General features: G+C 48.1%; 1 protein-coding gene across 8 annotated transcripts in view; it reads left to right on the top strand.

Annotated features, from left to right (window-relative positions):
• Positions 1 to 21179, top strand: part of DOCK9 (dedicator of cytokinesis 9) — a 1069784-nt gene that overhangs the window by 548796 nt on the left and 499809 nt on the right. For all 8 annotated transcript variants that reach the window (XM_085622123.1, XM_085622117.1, XM_085622120.1 and 5 more), the window contains exon 9: positions 3206 to 3273. In XM_085622123.1, coding sequence (XP_085478249.1) covers positions 3206 to 3273 — 68 coding nt within the window. The remainder of the gene's footprint in view (positions 1 to 3205; positions 3274 to 21179) is intronic.

Here is a 21179-nt window from a genome sequence, read left to right as displayed (position 1 = left end):
TTGCTAGATCTTTTTCGAGATTACTCCAACCGCCGTTTTAGATACCTATGCAAAGTAGTGCCCGTCGCCCCAGAGGGAACCATCAGGGTCTTCCGCTTTCCCATGTCACAGTATATTCACCAGGAAAATGAAGGATGAAGATTATTTAAAAGACAGTGCCTGTGGGTGAAAGAAAGGGGGGAGGAGGGTCGGCCCAGCCTCTCCTCCTCTGGTCTCTGGCGAGCGCAGACGGTCTGGTCTTCACCCGGGTACACACCCGAGCATGTTCCGTGCCACGGGATCTGTAAAGCGCTTTTGCAGCACTGGCGTGCAGCAAGCCCTTCCTCCTTGATGAACGAAATGTGTGCTGGGGAACAACGTCCCACCCCAGCACTGACCGGCAAACAGAGTCTCTAGCAGAAGGCATATCTGCCATCATTACTTTGATGCCATTTTTGTTCAATGGAGAAGGAAACTAATATAAACTGATTGGAGTGGGGAAACAGATCTGCAATTAAAACTACTTGATCACTTAGATTGATCAACAGCCAACACAGCCATCACATCCCTTGATGGAAGGATGCAACTACAAAACAAACTGCTTTCCACATGTTTGTACCCTAAACTCAAACCAATAACATGTCAGCTTTCATTAACCAAGCCTCAAAGGCCACCTTCTCTTCTCACAACTCACAAGAGTTAAAAGTGATATCTAACCCCCAAGAATATCTCAAACACGAACAAACATGTTCCAGGTCCAGAGCAAGGGATACAAAGAAAGTGTTTTGGACTCAGTCAAACAGAAGATAGCATCTATTATTAGAAACCAGCTATTGGAAAGAAAACTAACATGCAATGGGAAAAGAATTGTATTTGTTTTCAAATATTCTGCATAAAACAATCGCTTAAAAAATATTGCCTCCAAACATTGGAGATTTCTACAAACATTCTGAGGTTTTAACAGGATCTTCAATAAAAAAAACACATCGTAGTGCCAACCTTAAGGAATGGGTCTCCAAAGTTTCTATAGTATTTGGGTTAACTGCAATGCTGCATACCTGGTGACATGTACCCCATCCCACCCTGGAAACAAGATCAAACTTTTCCATCAAGTAACCTGTAATACCAGCAATTATGTATAATGTTTGAATAGTCCATGCAGAATGGTACACATAGGAAAAGCAGAGAGCAAAGTCAAACTCCGCATAACAAACAATAATGCAACCCTAGAAAAGAAAATCCCGAATCAGCAGTAGTCTCCATTTCGAAGAAGCCAGACACCGTTAATCAACTGAGTTACCGTATCTTAGAAGTAATTCAGAACATATTGTGACAAAAAATATTTACTGCAAAGCGAGATAGCATACATTAAAAAATGTACTCTTAGATTACAAAGGAATTCATTGGCAGGTGGAGATGTCCTGTTTTCGATAGAGTTCGGCTCAAACACCACTAATACAGGACTCGAGGCAAATAATCTATACCATTATGTACTACTTTACAAGATCACCTCTTTTGGGTCTTTACCACTGGTACATAACAGCTGTAGCACCAATATCCAAGCCGTGTTGTGCAACACTAGATTGGGCTATTAAACACCAGATGCAAGTTGCTGATTGAGTAAAATTGGCCATCTAGACACATTTCGCAATTTCCACGAACGCGGGGGGGGGGGCGAGTAGTGGGGGGGGGGGGTCCTTATGTAATCCAAACATGTTTACACCATTTAATAGTCAGGTTAGTAAAAAAAAACAATGCGCTGCCTGCATTTTGAGTAGATCTTGTTAGTCAAGTTTTGCTATTTATTCTTCTCCTGTACATTGATTTCCAATAAATAGATCTCACCTCATAATCTGCCGGCCCCACCTGCCTCCCAATTTCTGATTCATATAGAAGCATTGTTGCGTTCATTAATAAGTGCCATACATACTTACAGATTTAAGTTGATACCCTGGATATATTCACCTTATTTTGGTTGGTATGTTAGCATAGCAGTTTATTGCATAATGTCCATGCTGTCCCTTCTGCTTCATGCATTGTGGTATAAACTACTGCCCTGTTACTAAATCTCAAAACCTCCGTGCCTATTCTGTGCTGGTAGTTGCATGTGGAAAGAACAGTCACTCTTTTATGGGTCCAAGATTTAGTTTTTATCGTCAAAACTTTAAGTAGCAGCAAGAGAGCCAAAAGAAGAAAAAGGAGACATGAGAAAAAAGAGAAACATTGCAAAATCAGCAACAAAAGGAGAAAAGAATAAAAAAGAACCTGCAAGATAGAGACATAAAGTGTAGGTCGGTAGTAGAAAGAGACGTGAGGTAGAATCAAAACTAGTCCTGATACATTCGAAGTCAAGGCAAGTGGTTGGTTATAGACCTTGTCATGGGGCCAAAGGATGGATGCTGACCCTGTGCATTAAGAGAGATTTGTTGAGTGTGTTAAGGTCATCTATTGGACTATAGCTAGAGAATGAAGTCTTCCAGCAACAGCACCTCTCACCCTTCCTCATGGTTTCTCCCTGAAGTGAGTTTCTGTAGTCCACAATCGTTCTAAAATGTTCCATAGCTCAGTGAGCATAAGATCATCTTCCTTGAATGCAGGCCATCCCACATCTTGGACACGTTCGCTCCTGCTTTGATGTAGGGTGCAATTTCTAATGTAGGCATTTCCTCCTGAGAGTACAGCAAAAGGTTCAAAAGGCACTGGAAGTTTGGTGAACCAATTTGTTTGCTTTTCATTTTTATGTTTAGGTTGTAGATGCCTTGATACAATTATATTGTAAGATCGGATGTTTGTAGTGAGGGCTAAGGACGGATTTTCAAACGTTACATTTAAATATTATATATACAGATCACTTAAATTCAGTTTAGGCATCTTGATTGTGTGCGTCTTTGTGTGTATCGGTATATGTGCGCTTTCTCTTTAACAGTTAAATGTGTTTGCTTTACCACTGATTGTGTATGTATGTGTTGAGAGAGAGCGACCACAGAGCTGCAAGATGGAAGCTGTAACTAAAGACTATTTGAGGTAAAAAGTGAGATTGAAAGCAAATAAAAAAGCGTAAAAGGTTGAATGGAAATTGAAATCACTGATTTCATGTACTAAACACAGATGTTGGACTTAGTCTTTCTGACGGTAAGGGATTAACTATTCTTCTAAAGACGTGAGTTCTTTTGGAAAATACCCATAATATTGCTTTCTGACAAAAAAACATGTTTTTAAATTGCAGACGATGAACAGAGCAAATTGGACAACTCCTCGTCCAGCCTGGATGGCTATCCATCGGAAATGGCCAAGGTATGTTGTATGGTGCTTATACCTCTATGATGCAGATGGTGGTGGAGGTGAATGCTGCCAGTGTGGGCCATGGTGTTTTCATGATCTCACTCAGTGGGTGTTCCAGTCTTGTATGCTAATGCAGTTTACACCGATAAAGTGTTTGTCCTTCCTGCTCGTAGGAGACTTGCAGGTCTACCTCATGCTGCGATCAATAACATCAGGTTAATTGTATATGGTAATGCAAGAATAAACAAGAGCTCCACATTCTGAGCTGAATGAGCTGCAAAAAACTATATTTTAATAGCCATAGCTTGAAAGTTTTTCGATCAGTTAGCCAGTTTTTAAATTAGGTTTACATTGGGTGAGCTCGGACATCTTTGATCAACCAGATCTGTAGCTTAAGCCTTATTTTTGTCTTCCCTGCCTAATCGCATTGATAGCCTTTGATGTTCCCCAGCCTCGCCCTTTTTAGGTCTCCTGTTGAAAGCAGCGCTGCTCTCTGCATCGAGATCTTCTTGGAATCAATTCAGATTCCGAAGCTCTCGGAGGCAGAGTTGAAGCCCCGCCCATCTTTCTCATTCGCTGGCGTCATCCTGCATGCAAAATGCAGGCTCACCATTGAAAAGGAGGCTTCTTAGTCCCTCCTTATCTGATAGAGACTACTAGCCGCAGATTCCTTCACGTAGAATTATCCCCAGGCATGAGACTGGATCCGGAAACTTTTTTGCCACAGCATCCCAGGGGGCGGTGCGACACCACACGACTCCGCCCAGGCATCGTCCACGCACGTGACGTCTGCAAGGTCACATAAGCCCCACCCCGGCGCGCCCACCTCATTTTTTTCCTTTTCCGCGTGCAACGCGTATCCGGGCTGCTACAGGTCTGTTCGGGCCCTCCTTTTCCTTCATCGTTTCCTGGTAGAACAGTGTGCGAATGCCTTCGGCCTTCAAAGCTTGCACGTCGTGTGGGCGTCTCATGTCAGCGACAGACCCTCATCTCATTTGTATGTGGTATTTGGGGGAAAATCACAGCTCTGCGGATTGTGAGGCGTGCCAGCAGCTGAAGCCGACGTCGTGGCGAGAGCGCCGCATGAAACTTTTTTCGGCGCATCTCTCCAGGTCGGCCTCCTCCCCTCGATCTGCCTCAGCGGGCATCTTCAGCTACGGCCATGGTCGTCGTCATCGCCCTTCCCCGATGTCACGAGAGCGTTGCTCACCGGTGGGTAAGTGTCGCAGTTTGTCGCCGGGGGCTGGGTTTCGGCCTACCAGGGGAGTGGACTCTCCGTGAGTGATGCGGCCCCGCGTGTCCTCCTATCCACCGTATCCCGGTGATGGAGCGTCAAGAGTCCAGATGGAGCAGTACGTGGCGGCTTTGCAGGCCTCGCTGATGTCTTCTCCTCCTTCCCCTTCTGGGGCGTCCGCGGTTCCCTTGCCTTGCGCGGGGCCTTCTGCGGTGCTGCCGCCGGCTCTGGCGCCGACTGAGTCGGATCCAGACTTGGAGGATGTGGTGCTGTTGGGGTGTGGCTCTTCTGGGGTCCCTCCTTCACGCCGCGGCGTCTCTGCCTTACCGCACACTCCTGCGGGAGTCCCTGTGGTGTCGTGTGAGGTCGCCGGGGCTCGGTCGCATCTCCGAGCCCCTCTCGGTGTGAGGCCAAGGTGACGCCGCTACAGCGCCGGCTGCTGCTGCAGGACCGGGCGGTGCCACAGTCCGTGGACTCTCCTCGCCCCGCTCCGGGTTGAGGCTGGGCACCCACCCCTCGCCCTCCTCCGGGACCTTCACGTTGCCCCGCGCAGGCGGTTGCCTCGCAGGCAGACGGGTCGGAGGTTGGGTCGGCCCTGGCGGAGCCGCGTGGCTCGCCGGCCCACCTCGGTGGTGTGCTGGGCCGTGGCTGGCGGAGGGCTTCGTGCCGCTCCCCTGCTCCTTCTCGTTCCCCCTCGCAGGCAGCTGCCTCGGTGGAGGTCGAGTCGGCGCCGTTCCAGCGTCGGCCCTTGTCCACTGTGACCACGGTTCCGCTCCGGTCCCCGGCGCAGTTTGACTTCGACGAGTCCTGTGTGGCGTCTCCTCTGGCACCGGTTGGCGTCCGAGCTCTGCCTCCGGCGGCGGACTCCACGGCTCCTGACAGGCGCCGGGTTGCGGAGTCATCTTCCGACGCCCCCTCTTCTCCGGAGACTGCCTGCATACTGGTATCGTCCTCCCCGGAGACTGTCCGCCGAGTAGTGTCTTTTCACCAGCCTCGTCAAAGGGTGGCTCCCCGCCGTGTCTGGAACCGCGGGGCTTGCCGGAGGAGCGGCAGGTCCCCCATTCCTCGGCCCCTCCTGCCGTCCAGGTCTGGCCCCTGACCGTTTAACTGGGCTTGGGAGATGGTTGCCTTAGTCTGCAGCCGTCGCCCACGGAGGATTTGCTTTCCCCTCCGCGGGGCCCTATGGGGGCGGGTGCGGCCTTTGTTCACACGGTGTCCACGGCCGTGGTTATCCTGCGCATGGGTGATCCAGTTGCGCATTTTCCCCCGGATCACCTCTTGGAGGTTCTCCACCAGGGCTCTGGTGGGAGGGAGCTCTTGCTTCCCTTTGAGGGATCGCTACTTTCGTCCCTGACGAGGGCTTGGGAGCGTCCCGCTTCGGGGGATGCGGTGCCTCGGCACCTTCTACACCGGCATCTTCTGGCGCCGCGTGACCCCGCATGCCTTTCCCTCCACCCCTCTGCTGCCAGTCCTCTTTTGCGGACGGCCTTTCCTTCCCTGACGCCGCTACTGACTCCACCCTCCCGGGAAACCCGCTGGCTGGAATCGTGGGGGCGTCACATATTCGCCTCAACCAGTGCGGCCCTGCGGGCCCTGAACAACTTGTGTGTCCTGGCTAGGGCTTCCTCTTGTCTGTGGGACTCGGTAGAGTCTGTGGGGTCCGTCACTTCTCAGGAGCCTATTCAGGTGGACTTGCGGTGTCATGCGATGGAGTGCTGGGAGTTAGCAGCGTTCATCCTCCACTCAGCTCTGGACATTTCGGAGGTGCTGGGCCGGGCCATGGCTTCCTCAGTCGCTCTCCGTCGCCATGCTTGGCTCCGGGACGGCGTGTTCCCTGAGAATGTTCGGGAGCGATTCATTGATCTCCCGTTTGATGGTGATCGGTTGTTCCATGCACCAGCTGACTCCGCCATCCAGAGGTTTCTGGCGGGGCTTCGTCCTCCTCCACCTCCTCCGCCTTATTCTCCTTCTCCTCCTTGGTTTGAGGAGTAGAGCTGATTCTGGTCCCTTTTGGGGCGGTTGCTCTTGCGATGGAGTGTGTTCTAGCTATTGCGTTCTCTTGCGGGACCTTTGGCTCGGTTGGCTGCTGGGATGCCCTTGTTTGCTGTGTGTGTTTTGTGCTGCAATTCTTGGCAGGTCGGCCAGAGATTAGGCCTCCTGTTGCTCTTGGGCTGATGTTAAGCCGTTCGCAGGGTGTTTCCCTGTGGCTCTTTTGTTTTTTCCTCTGTTGCGGACGTTCTTCCAAAGAGGGTTCCCATGTCTTGGGCCTTGACGTACCCTGTGTGGGGTAGTGGTAGCTGTTATACAGCTTACGCTCTGTTGGGGAGTTCTGGTGGCCCTTTGGTGCCTGTTCTCCGTGGCGTTATGTAGGTTGCTTTGCTTCTTGGGGGTGTGTGCGCGGCCACTCGTGGAGCGTGTCCGGCCCCTTCTCTCTTTTTTCCCTGCCTGGGATGTACTGTGCTCTCCCTTCTCGGGTGTTGCCCGTTCGGCCTTCTGGGCCCTGGGCCGTTTTGTTTTGTTTGTGGCGGTTGTTTGTTAGCGCCGATCTGATTGGCCTGTTCCCTCCCATCTGGTGTGGCCTGGCCTTCTTTTCCCTTGTTTCCTTGGCTTGGAGGGAAGCTTCTTGCGATGAGGGGATGTGGGGTGCTTCGGTCTCTATGGCCTGGCCCTCGGTTCCTCTGTCGTGAGTGGGGTCTCTCTCTCTCTCTCTCTCTCTCTCTCTCTTTCTCTCTTTCTCTCTTTCTCTCTTTCTCTCTTTCTCTCTTTCTCTCTTTCTCTCTTACTCTCTTACTCTCTTACTCTCTTTCTCTCTTTCTCTCTCTCTCTTTCTCTCTCTCTTTCTTTCTCTCTCTTTCTTCTTCTTCTTCTTCTCCCTCCATCCCTCTAGGGTCGGTGGTGTTCTGCTTATGGGCCTCTTGCCTGCAAGGGGCCAGGTTGTTAACCGGTCCCCAGGTCTGGTTCCGTGGGTGACCCTCTGTCCTGTTATGGCTGGGGGGCTCCTTTCGCAGACCCTCCTTCCCTGTGGGTAGTGCTAGGGTATCTATTCTATGTGAAGGAATCTTACTTACCTTGAGTAACAATGTATCTGGTAGAGACGATTCTAGCCACAGATTCCTTCGCGGCCTGCCCTTCCTCCCCTGTTCTGCGAGGACCCGTGGGTTGGTCTTGGCACTCGCCTCCTGGTGGGGGGGGCAGTGTCTCTTGTGAGTGCATTCTTGCTCTTGGCGGGTTGCGCCATCTTGTTGCTGTTCCCTCCTTCCCTTGGTTTTCGGGAGCGTGGGATTATGGTGCTCTGTGCCCCGCGGCCGGTCTGCCCCTCCCTCTGGGGTTTTTTCCCTTCATTCTCTGCCCTCCGACCCTCCTCTTGCTGCTGGGAGCCCCTGCCCCTCTGCCATCCTCTATCTGGGGGTCACCTGGCTAGGCCAGCACTTGTTCCTTGGGGGTCGGTTGCCCTCTGTGCTGGGGTGGCTTGGAGGGTGGTGATGGTTGTTTTTCTTGTTGTGGTGGTCGCTGCCCTGTCTGTTCTGGGGCTGTTCCACCCTTCCCCCCCTTCCTTATTCTGGGTGAGGGTTGTGAACCTGCTGCAGGTGTCCTGCCTTTACATATGTTCCCTGCCTCCAGGGGCGGGGGGGTGGATGGTTTATGTGTTTACAGGGTGGTTGCTTGGGGCTCTGCTCTGTTCTCCGCCCCTGCCTTTGGGGGCGGCTGTGTGGCACCGCTCCTTATGGTGTCGCTTGTCTCCATTCTTTGGTTCTACTCTTTCGCACGCTGTTCCCCTGCTCTCACAGTTTTGCCTGGTGGCTCCGCGTTGCGGCGCGGAAAAGTTCTCCGGAGAAAACTGAGGTGGGCGTGCCGGGGTGGGGCTTATGGGACCTCGCTGACGTCACGTGCGCGGACGACGCCTGGGCAGAGTTGCGTGGTGTCGCCCCGCCCCCTGGCACGCAGGGATGCTGTGGCAAAAATGTTTCCAGATCCAGTCTCGGGCCTGGGGATAATTCTACGTGAAGGAATCTGCGGCTAGAATCGTCTCTACCAGATACATCGTTACCGAAGGTAAGTAACTCGTACATTGCCGCCTTGTCTCCTTTTAGCCCCACCCACCAGAATTGGATCTAACTCGCGGCGTCACACACTCGCCTTAATTAGCTGGTACGCACTATGTTTTCCACACAACGCTGCCAGCTTGTTGGTGAAGGGCAGTTAAACCGTATTGCACACACAAGGTTTTTGACTATGCACTCTGTTTCTGTGACGCACTTACGCTGCGCCGTGCCTTGCAGACCGTCCACGTTCTTGACGGGGCTCAAGTCATATTTGCACGGTGCCCATAAGATAAGGGCACATAATGATTAATTCTGTTCTCGTGCCGAGAGCCAGTGCTATCAAGAAGCAGCCGGGAGGGTTTTTTTTTATGTCGCCTGTGCGAGTTAAGGGTTGTGAAGTGATTGTATGCACCTATCTCAACCTCAGCACTTTCTGTCTGGGACGACAACACAGCCCCAGAGAGGGTCGCAGATGTGCATTGCCGCTGTTGGGCCACTAACCTTCCCTCTTCGCAGCCCCTCCCAGGCTCGCCGCCCCATCCACTACCTGTACCCCTCCCTGCTCAGACTCCCGTCTCGGGAGAAATCAGTGCAAATCCGTTTTGCACATTTTTTTTGAGAGATTCCGTCATTTCAGAAGGAGCAAAAAAATTCTTCTGACGGGCCGTACTATGAGAAAAATCGGTTTTCTGCACAAAAATAAAGCTGATGTGTTCTACCCAATAGCATTGCGTGCTTTAAGAGAAAGGGGAGTCCATTTTCTGTGTAGAATGTGACGTTACTCAGACCGTGTTGTGTATGGAGGATAATTGAGCCAAATACAGTTTGTTTCATTTTTTCAGCAGTGAAAAGCTTTATGTTGTATGGCCCAAGATGCATGTTTGCCAGTCTGGAAGTGCCCGTGTTAAGGCACCAAAATGGTACAAAGCGATTTGCTTTATTTTTTCCGGAATCAAACTGTACCTCGGGTGGTAACCCAGACTGAATCTCCTCCAAAGGCGGGCATTTGTCTTGTGCTTCAGCTGCAAGGGTTTCCATGAGGTGAAGACCCTAGAGCTCAGCATCCGAGAAGGCTAGAACTCCGAACCCTGTGCGCCCTTAGAAGAGTGGCGGAAACATGCACTACCAGGGTCTGTGCCCGGCCCGGTAACATCTGCGGCAGTGCACGGATTTGCCGCAGGATCACATATGCGAAACTCTGACCTCACAAATTACCCCCAGGCACAACCTCCTAAGATACTACATTGACTGTAGTGTAATTATTGCCATGAGTTGAAGGAATGGATTCTACTGAGTGGGGGAGTGAAAGGCTGTGTGAGTAATTAGATGAGCTAGTGTGCCAGGGTAGGAATGAGGTGAAACCTACAAAGCTGACACCATGCAACAAATAGCATTTTTGTAGCCGCACAAGTCTCTGCAAAAGAGTTGAATGTGTGCGTTTTGCGTTTTTTGCTAAAAGCGCTGTAGCTGTGCAAAAGTCAGAGGCAAGCGCCCACACTGTTCGTGCATTTAATAGAAGCCACAAGCCCGCACTAGACTGTGTGAGCGGCACGGTCGTCAAGTCACAGGAAGTGGTAGGTCTCAGGTCAGTTCATGAACACTAATGTGTGCAGCTCGCTGCACTAGTGGCAGAGATCTGTGTCTATGGACCGCAAGGGCCGAGTCCCCAAGCAGCCATTCATTTTTCCTAGGCTGAAATATAGAATACCACCAAGTTCGGCCACAACTGACACTGCTTATCAAGAGGCAACTTAATGTACTATGGGCGCTATTATAATGACTAATTTAATCGCGCATACAATATTATCGAATTAAAAATTTAAAAAAACTTTATTTCGATACATAGATATCATAAAAGCACATACAATAATAATAATGTGAACAATCTAAATATCGAAAAGATAAAAAATAGCAACAACACCTACAGTTCCTGAGCAGATGGAAATTGAGTAAAAAAAACACATATAGACATAATAAATAGGACAATTAAGTTAAAAAGATATATCAGAAAAATTAATCTGCATTACGTTTGAGCTGCGAGACCTTTGGTTCTTAAAAGCCAGGCCCACCTAAGAAACTTGGAGAGTACACAGACATACAGGGTTCTGGTATCGGATTTGAAGATACGCAAAGCATGATTAAAATCTCTGATCCCCATGTCTCTGCACAAAGGTTTAAGCCAAAATGTCCTAGGATATTTGTATTCCGGACATGCAAATAAAATATGTGCAATTGATTCGGGCCTTGTCTCGCAGAAGGGACAGTAAGGTGGTGTTTGTAGAGGAGGCTTCCAGCGCGCGGTTAGTTCGCGGACTGGAAGAGTACCAACCCTGAATTTAAAATAAAGAGCGCGGTCAAAGGGTTTCTGAATAATATCCAGATAAGGCTCATAGCGCACTTCATCTTTGAGCCTTAAGAATTCAGTGGTGCATCTAGCACCATGGGAGCTTGAGTTCCTTTTTGCAGTAACCCAATTCCAGTAGATTAACTTCAGTTCAGATTTAGGTGGGGATGTTCTGTTCAACCAGGCATCTTTTAGGCCAAGTTCAGAGAGTAAGGACTTAACATCCTTTAGCCATTTGATCTTGTACCAGCAAGGCATGGAAAGGATTTCAGCCAGACCCTCAGCATACTTCTCTAACTCCGGAGTACGCCAAAGCCGAGCCCAAAGAAGGAGGGGACGGACTCTTGCCATATCCTTCAGAGCTTGACACCCTAAGTCCATCAGCAAGGGGATAACTGGAGTACTCTGGGGAAGTGCCATCAGTTCCTTAAGGAAAGACGACTCAGATTTAGCAAGCTGGTCGATGTTATTCATACCCCATAATTCGGCTCCGTAAAGGGCTGAACTTACACCTCTAGCTTTATATATTGTGAGGGCGGGTGCTATTGGTCTAAAGGAAGATGTTCGATGCTCTCTAAGGAGGGCACCAGTAATCCGCTTGTGGTTTAAAAGCATCTTGTGTATATGTGTCGACCACTGCATTGTGTCCGAGATGCGGATACCCAAATAATCAAATTCTTTTACCCTTTCCAAGTTGGTTGAATTAAGTACAGGAGGCCGACCTAGCTTCTTTGGTGGGTTCAGAATTAGATATTTGGTTTTAGCAGAGTTAATTATAAGCCCTCTATTAGTGCAGAAGGATTGAAGGCTGTCCAGGAGAGTTTGAAGACCCATTGGAGATTTTGATAGTAAGAGGGTGTCGTCAGCAAAGAGGAGAGTTGGAACACGTTCGCCCGCCAGGGATGGTGCATCAGAAGGAACTTGTGCCAAATGCTCCACTACGCCATTCACATAAAGTGAGAAAAGAGTAGGGGCAAGAACACATCCCTGGCGGACGCCCCTCTTCACTGGAATTCTCTCAGTTCTTTGGCCTTGGGAGCCCCATCGTACCTGCGCGAAGTTCCCCTCATGTAATTTTTGTAGGAGAGTGAACAGATACGGTGGAATCTTCAAAGTTGCAAGGACATTCCAGAGGGTGGGGCGAGGGACTAGGTCGAAGGCTGTTTTGAGGTCTATAAAGGCGAGGTAGAGACTACCTTTCCCAAGAAAAACAACCTTCCAATAAATGAGGAGCAGTCTGAATACTTGCTCAATAGTGCCAGTCCCGATTCTGAAGCCCGCCTGATAGTCCGAAAGGATGTTGTTATCATTTATCCAGGATAGCATCCTTTCCAGGATCACTTTCCCTACAACCTTCTGGGTTGAATCTATCAGGCTAATAGGGCGGTAGTTAGCCGGGTCTTCCCTACCGCCTTTCTTAAAAATCGGAACAACCTCGGCCCCCTTCCAGGAATCCGGTACCGAAGCGCCATTCACAATGGCGTTAATTAAGGTTGAGAGAAGCTTCCCCCATCTTACAGGATCAAGCCTGAGTATATCACCGGTAATGCCATCTGGGCCTGCTGCCTTCTGGGGGACAATGGATTTTATAGCATTAATCACTTCCCCTTCAGTGAAGGGATTGAGAAATGCTGAATCCTTGAGCTGGTGGGCTTCCAGACAGGGAGGTTCCCCCTCATTCTCAGGACAAGGAGAATATAGCTTATTATCATGAATATGTGCTTTTAATTTCCAAAGGCCGGTTTCCTGGTATGCTGCCAGCATCTTCATAGTGAATGAATGAACGAATGAAAAAATAATATAAACAAATAAACACACATGAATAAATAAAATGGACATAGAATGGTTCACTGTGACCCATAGGGGGAGGAGAGGTGCCAGGGGCAAGTGGGCTGCTCCGGCCTTCCGGCCCCATCATCCTACCTCTAACACCTCAAAGAGTGACTCCACTCCCCTCGCACCTGATTGGCTGCTCGTCTACTTAAGGGGCCTTCACCCCGTTGGCTGCAGATCACCACTCCTGAAGACCAAGTTGATGCCCTTGCAGAGCAAGGTGCGAGTAATCACTGCAATAATTCGACCAACCATGGACGTACGCTTCACCAGTTTGGAGTGGCTGCTGCCCGCAGCATCGGAGAGACCTGCAGAGACTACAGAGCAGGGCCGTACGGATTGCAGCAGGTGCTCCAATATTCACAAGAACTGCAGACCTCCACAGAGACCTAGGCGTTGAGATGTTGGACGACCATCTCCGCAAACTCAACCGGACATTCTACAAAGGATTGGATCAAAAAGATAACCCACTGATCAGGAAACTTGCAGACATTTCTACAAACCCATTTGACCACTACCCGGGGCCCATCGAAGCGCCAACCTTGTGAAACTAAAACAGCTACACAGCATCCAAAAACTCATCACTGCCTGAGGGCAAATCGCCCCGGCAGGTACCCAAAACTCATCACTGTCAGAAGACAACCGCCGCGGCAGCCATCAAAAGCTCATCACCGCCAGAAGACATTTGGCAGACGAATACAAGACTCTGCGATAAAACTTGGTGACACTTCCGCAAACCAAATTGACCGCAACCCGCGGCCTATCACAGCGCTGACCTTGTGATCCAACCTCAACTGTGACAAAGCGTCACGCATCAATAAGAGAACCTAAACAGCGACTAAAAAACTCAAAGTGAATGTGGAGTAATGAGGCTATCGCCTCGGTATCCAAAAACTCACCACTGTCAGATGGAATGTGACAGACGAAAACAAGACACACGGATGGCTGTAGATCAGGAAGAAGCGCCTGGGGACAGTGCGGCCTCTGTAGCAGGTCTGCCAGTGAGAGACTCGGCAGCTCAGACACAGCTTAAGGGCCCCAGGACCCCTCTCTGCGTGAGCGAGCCGTGTATTCTCCCCCACCGGGCCTCTGCTCCTGCCCTCGCACCCCCGGCCCGGCACAGTGATGAGCAGCCCCGATGCCGGATACTCCAGTGACGACCACCTGCAGGTGGGGCAGTGCTGCCCGGCTCCCCTGGGCATGATGCAGCTTGGGCACTGCCAGTGGGCACCAGAAGCCCTGGACAAGCACCTGCTGATTATGGGCGACCGAGGGGTGAGCAGCATTCCTAAAAGAGGGAGCCCCAAAACTGAGGCCCACATCCGCAGGCCCATGAACGCATTCATGGTGTGGGCCAAGGACGAGCGCAAGCGGCTGGCTCCATGGCTCTCGGATGTGTAGAACGCCGAGCTTAGCAAACTACTAGGTAAGGCCGAGCGCCCAGATCCCCCTCTGCCTCGCCTCATGGCGCTCATTAGCAGACTGCTCTCAGAAACGAATGGGCCATTTGGAAAGTTTGTACGAACCCACCCTGCTATTCTAAAAACTAGGAATCACTTGAAAAAAATGTACTACTATTAATGAGACGAATTTCCAAGCCTTTGCATAGCAATCAAATTTGTTTTAACTATTTAAGTTCTCCAAATTTTGCCAAATATGGGATCTCAGATTCCGTGAGATAGGTTGGTTTGCCCAGGATCGCACAGTTTGGCAAAGTTTGAACAGAAGCCTCCTTGCCCATAGCCAGATAGCGCACAGGCAGAAGCCCCAGAAGAAATGCCTCCTACACTATTTCCTTAAGCAACACTTGTAGTTAACTGTGCATAGTGTCCACACAGTAGAGGCCTCACAGCCTTCCTGTTATACACTATACATATATTGTGCCCAAAGAACCTGAGGTTGAAGTGAACAGGGCCCGATAACCACTGCTGTATGTTACTACTAATACTGTTTATAAATATTTTCACATTTCTGGTATTTTTAGTGCTTAATTTGAGCCGGTGGTTTCCGGTGCTCGGCACCAGCACTTAAATGTCCGCACCTGCTCCAGTGACTGTCCACCACATGGTGGCGCTGTCTTTAAACTTGAGATGTGCACAACAACCGTGTTTATTAAGACAATATACATTGAAAATTAATACCAGCTTTTCACGCCAATATTATAGCTTTGTGTGGCCTAAAATAGCGTTAATTGTCACGCTTTTAGGAGTGGCATGGTTAGGTGTTCTGTTGGTAATGACATCACAGCGCTGGCAGGGGCAATATGTGGTGCAAGTTGCACTGGTCTTCCGAGAAGGGCCCTGACACTTTTTGAATATTTTTTTTACCAATTAAGAAAGCCCAATATTTCTATTACGTCTGTTTTCGATGTTACTAACGCTGCCGGTGAGTTTCGAGGCGTCTGTTCTAAAGTACAATGAATTTCGACCCTATCTCCTCCTGTAGGCTCCGGCATCACCCCCGTCCCCACTCAGTCACGCTACTACGCATGTGTTCTACTCCCACCCACACCACTGGGGTGTTCTATATCTCCACAATGTAAAGTCCTGACCCTATGAGGTGATGCCCCGCTCCTGGGTGATTGCAGGTTGGCTGCGTAGTTTTATTTACGCCTCTCTCTGGACCTGGACAGAAGTCGGGCGATGTGCAACAAGTCACTTCCGGTCACAACCGACCCGAGCCTGTCTCACTTGTTTAACCATAGCGCTCCGAAGCACTGAGAGGCATATCAAGGAACTCTTGCTTTTGTGGGTTCTTTCCCTGTTTTCTTGAGTTTAAACCAGACTGTGTGTGCTTTAGAATTGCAGATTGCTTCTTGGAAACAAAGTAGACACTCACACAGAGCGGGGGGGGGGGGGGGGTGGACTCCTGTCTCTGTGTAGGCTTAAAAACTCCTGAATGCCGCGCAGTTAATAGTTGATAAAAAGGCACTCGCGTGTTCTGATTTTGCGTTACATTTTTTCGTTGAAAATACAATGTAGATGAAAAATATGTGCTGCCAGATTTCTAGCTCGCTGCTTGTCTTTTGCCACCTCGAGGGTTGCAGTGGGTTCAGTGGGATAACATTAGCCCCTGCGGTGGTGGTGGGGGGTGGGGGGGTCCAGCACTGTGCACAGGCTCCAGTTTCGATACCTCACATGGTGGGTGATCACGTGTTTTACTTTTACATAACCATGCTACAGTTTGAATGCATGAGTGAATCAACTAACGAACAACACCGGAAAATAAGTGCATGATTGAGTGAATGGAGCAGTGTCTAAACGAATACATACTTTGTGCTTCACGCACCCAATTAGGGCTTCGGGGCGCTTTGGTGATCATGGTTAAAACAGCGGAGGGACCGATTTAGAATTTGGACACTTGAGTTTTTCCGGAACCCTTTTGAATTGCATAAAGGCCCATTTTCAGAAAGAGTATTCAGCTGGAGCAAAGTACACAATTTTAAATTGTTAAACTCTGCTGTGTGCAAAAGTTTATTTATGTACGTTTGCGTGCAGTTTCATGTGCACGTGCGCAAAATGAAAATAGTATTGGAAATACAGGAGACATTTTATTTTGTGGCGCATGCTTAGCCTGTGCACGCCCATTATGTCTTACTCTCAAGATGCCAACAGAGAGTCCTAAATAAATTATATGACGTTTTCAAAACTGTTCCCAACATCGGCTTTTTTGGACAAACCTTACTTGACGCACTGGGGCCACGAGGCTAGATATCGTTGCTCCACCTGTAACCGAGGGTCGTTTTAGATCAGCGCAAATCATGTACCTAAATCCTGTGAATCAGAATTGTAATGCTTTTCTAGACTCTCCTTTGGACACTCCCGTATTCTAAATGTAATTACGATAAAGTGATTGCGGCACTTCCCCGCCAACCTAGTTGTATTTTCTCTCCTGCGCAAACTAGGCACACGTACTGTGCGAACGCACGTTCGCCATTTTAGGCATTTAAGCTTTGAAAATGCAATAGGTCTCGCCTTTTATTAAGTTGAAGCCATTTGCTTTGCTATACAATACCATTAGCAAAGCAAATGGCTTTAACTTAATCAGAGGCGAGACCTATTGCATTTTCAATGCTTGTTGTCTCTGTTCTCATTCTATTTGTGGGTGTCTTTCCTACCCCGCTCGCTCTCCCACTCCCCGCTTTGTGGTGGGGCTGTCAATGCCTCAGAAATCTTTGAATGTGGGCAACTATTAGTGGGTCCCTAGTGAAACTGAATGTCCATTGCCATATGGTAATAACCGATACACAGCTAAATCCCATGAAAAAGGTCTTAGAAACTTTCCTCACTTTTTCTAAAATTGGCACACGTTTTCGTGGCACTATAGAACTCTAGTGTATTCTTGTTGCAATGAAATGAAAGAGGTTTTAATGTCCATACTCCAAACTTTTATCATGTTTATATTTCAAAAATAAACTCCCTAATTTGGAGTTTGTTTATTAAAAGCAAAAAACGAATGGCCCCCCGCACCCTCGGAGTTTTCTCCCAGGGCATTGGGGTGATTCTTTTTTCTGTCCCTCACCCCACGTTTTGATGGTGAGGGACAGATAAAAAAAAGAAATTGTTTCATTCACTCTAAATAGGGCGGAACTGTAATGCGCCCTACTGAGCCTTTGAAGGAAGCTTTATGGTACTCCCATCTCTAAATGAGGTTTAGGTGGGCAGGGCGCTCCATCCCGTTTGCCATGAAGTCAAACTGTAACAAGCATTGGCATAGCCAATAGGTCTCGCCTTTGGGACCTTATAAGTGTTTAGCCATGCAACGGTTGATGTTGCACAAAGGATATTGTGCTGCATAACTAAATACTTATAAGGTCCCAAAAGCGAGACCTATTGGCTATGGACAAGTCATGGATGATACACAGTAAGCAGCGTTCTACTATACATTGTTGTTTTGAATAGTTTCAACATCAGTTGGTAAAGAGAAGCCTTTAAGTGCATAGATGCCAAGGTTTTAAGTTTGCTATGTGTGATATTTTCATAATTTTATTGTAATTATTTTGCCCCAGGTTTAAAGTCTTTGTTAGAGTTTCTCATTGCTCAAATAGGTGTAATCACCAATATGTATATGTTTCCCTCATTTTCATTTCTTGAGTTCGGAGTCTGATGTGGTGCCAAATGGCCAAACCAAATGCTGAGATAGCCTAAGAAACAGAGGTTTGGGTAGAAAATGGGAATGTCTAATATTTAATCCAGGAGAGGTTCCGCATAAGTTGCGCTGTGTGGAGGAGGGAGGTGGATGTTGATAAATGATATGGAAGGAGGTTAAGAAAGCTGGAGTTTCAACAAGCAACTAGTGCCATTCTAGACCTTGATACTTTTTAATTCCGCAAGTTGGTACAGTGTTTCTGTGATCTACCACTAGCCGTCTGCCCCGTGATGGAGCTTCAAGGGTTGAATGAAAGGGTAACCAGCGGGATCAGGAGTACAGGCACGTCTGCTAACAGCAGGCAACATTAATGGAAGCGCAGGCCGTAAAAATATTATGGAAGCTGCCTTCTGAAACCAGACCAGTGCCTGCTGCGACTGTATGAGAGGTGTTCTGGGAGAACAGAACCGACTGCTGAAGAAGGCTGCCCGGTGGCCCATCTCATGTTTTTAATCCGACAGGAATCCACACGTCCTGGTTTTATAGGCAAATGCAGTTGCATTTTGGGGTTTGTAGTTTAGAGGAGGAACAAAAATCTCAGTATTTTGAGTGAAATTGGCTGGCGGAAAGTGACGTGCCTATCATGGCACCACTTGGCAACAATGTGTAATTTGCTTTAATCTCATCAGTACCATGGTGCGTCGTCGTCTTATTACCCTCCGTGGAATCTGAGAGTTCACTTATAACTTGGGCTTTTGGGTACAGGAGGTACGATCTGTGAGGCACTGTAGTGTAGTCCTTCGTGTATACAAGTCCACCTTAGCCCCTCACAATCTCAATGCACCCCTATCTCCTCACGTGAGGACATGCAGTGCAGCTCCTCTTAACGCTACACGCGGAGCTTCTGGAAAGGTGGACGGACCGGAAGAAGCAAAGTGAAGTCCGCAATTTAGCATGTCGCAAACATTACAAAGGATCAAAAGAACCAGCCTTATGAAAGAGACTCGGTGGATTCTAGCAGATAGCCATTAACAGAACAGCAAACCCAGAATTAACCACGGACTGCGCATGCGTGACATCTCCGTCTCGTGTATATAAAGTAACTTAAAACTATCCCTTGTAAGGTAGTAAGGCTATGTGTTTCACATAAAACAAGCTTGCTTTACATTGAATAGGAATATAGGCTATATAAACAGAGAAAGTAAACTGGCATTTTGGGTAATTCGTGGGAAGGTAGTCAGGGCATGGGAGAGTGTGTGTTCTTGAATATTTCATGTTTAAAAAAAGTATAAATGCTACTCCATTCAGTGATATAAATCGTATGTACCCGAGACACTGGTAAATGTTGAATTAATTTAATTTTAAAGCCTTTATCAAATTTGTTCATGACGTGATGTCGGATTTAGCCAGTTCAACAAAAGGGTAGGGCACCAAGGTAACCTGGGAGCGCAATGAAAGAGCTCCTTAAAGGAGCCTCCTTTATCTACTCCCCATTTAACAAGCTTGTTAAGGCTTGGGTGCCGTCATGCAAGCCCATACCCTCAGGTGAATAGAACGAACGTGCACTGGTTCAGCAAAACAAAAAACAAGTTTCTTTGTATACATCCTCTGCTTGACCTCCACGCTAAAACCATTCGTAGTCTGCGCTGTGCACACCGAAGGTGCAAGCTCACAGAAAACCAGAAAAGTACCAAAGCTTTCACTGCAATACAAGACGATTTTAAGATACCGCCGCAGATTGGAGTTCCAAGTCAGACGGAGGTCGACTGGAAGAGACTCTCACCTGGAAGGATTTTTTTATGCGCCTCTCCCATCTTCTGACAGAGGCAAATACAGATACAGAATTTCCTAGCCATAGTGATGATCTAATGGCACGGCTTGTTCTGCCGTGCCCTTTCTTAGAGCAGTCTATCCACTTTGATTTGTTCAGAGACCGTAATTGTAACAAGCCTGGGAGTGGTGTGCGCTGAGTGAGGGGCCAGGAAGGGAGAGGGGGGGCTGGTGAATGAGAGAGGGGGGAGGGCTCAGGGTCTGCGAATGTGGTGGCGAAAGTATCCTGATACTGTAATGCAGCCTGCCCTGCAGCTGGCACACTGCACGCCCCTAATTTCTGCCCACCCCTGCTGGCTCGCGAGAGCAAACGCTCTGGGCGTAAACATTTGCAAAGAAGCTGGGACATCCACACGCCTTAGGCCAATTGCGTAAGAAAGCCAGACGCAAAGGCCAATGGCGTGTGAGCCCCACATGCACGAGCTTTTACGAAAGCTGAAGTGATTGCAAGAGGTCGTTTTCCTAGGGCAGCGCATGCGCTGCGCTAGGCTTGACCTAAAAAGGCCTATGTTCCTTGATGAGCTGTAACATTGAGTATAATGTATGATTCATCAGTGTTCATAGTTCTCACAGTAGGCGCTCTCCATGGTGAAGCATCTTATACAAGTTAGAGTGCTGAATAAGTAAAATGTTATATTAACTTGTATACCAAGGAGTAAAAAATGTTGGGTAACGTTTTTTAACAATAACCGCAAAAGGTAAATATCAGGGGCAGGTAAATAAAGACTAGGGCATGTCAATGCAATGAAAAAAGAATAAACAAATATTTTATCTCAACTTTTGGTAGAGGTGAAATGCTGTTTTTGTTATATGACGATTTCCCCACAAACCGCTTTTTCAGCAGCAACCATCTAACAGACTTAAAATGTAAGTCTAAAAAAACCAAGTGTTTATTGCAAATGGGCCTACACCTGACCGTTGGTTTACCCTGCCAGTAATGGGATACTTACTCATTTAAAATAAACACGTCTGTTTTTAGTTTCTGTGGACTGCGGTTTGAACTTTTCAATGAATCATTAAATTCATAAAATAAGTACACACGCAAAGTCCATCGGTTTTTACCGGCAGTAATAAGCTGTTCGGTATTTAGTTTTGCTCTCAGCGAACCACATAAACCAAACTGGACAACATTTGATATTTTGTATGTGGGCAGGAAGCGGGGCAGTGGTTTGGACTGAGCTACAAAGAGCTACATGTATTCGCTGACCTGTCTGTTTTTTGTGTCCTGACTCAGAGGAGGCGCGTGGGGATTCACACTATTTGTAAAATGATTATTCACAGGAGGAATTTCAGATAGTAAGTTAGCTGTTTGATGATTGTTTAGTGAATTTTTTACTTGACAGAAAAGACACAAATTCCTCTCTTTCAGTCCAGTGCCTTGAATGTTTGAACTTAAAAAACGCAAAACTTGACCAAATCAATTAAAATGCGTACAACCTGTGTTCCCAAATTATACCTTGGAGGAGTGGACTTGTTGGCTACTTTTTGGTCCGATGAAGATTAATATTCTAAAATAGTTGCTTCTTATGTGGACCTGAAGCTGTAA

The sequence above is a fragment of the Triturus cristatus genome, chromosome 8, assembly GCF_964204655.1.
Source record: "Triturus cristatus chromosome 8, aTriCri1.1, whole genome shotgun sequence".
Lineage (NCBI taxonomy): Eukaryota > Metazoa > Chordata > Amphibia > Caudata > Salamandridae > Triturus > Triturus cristatus.
This window is presented reverse-complemented; position numbering and strand designations above follow the sequence as displayed.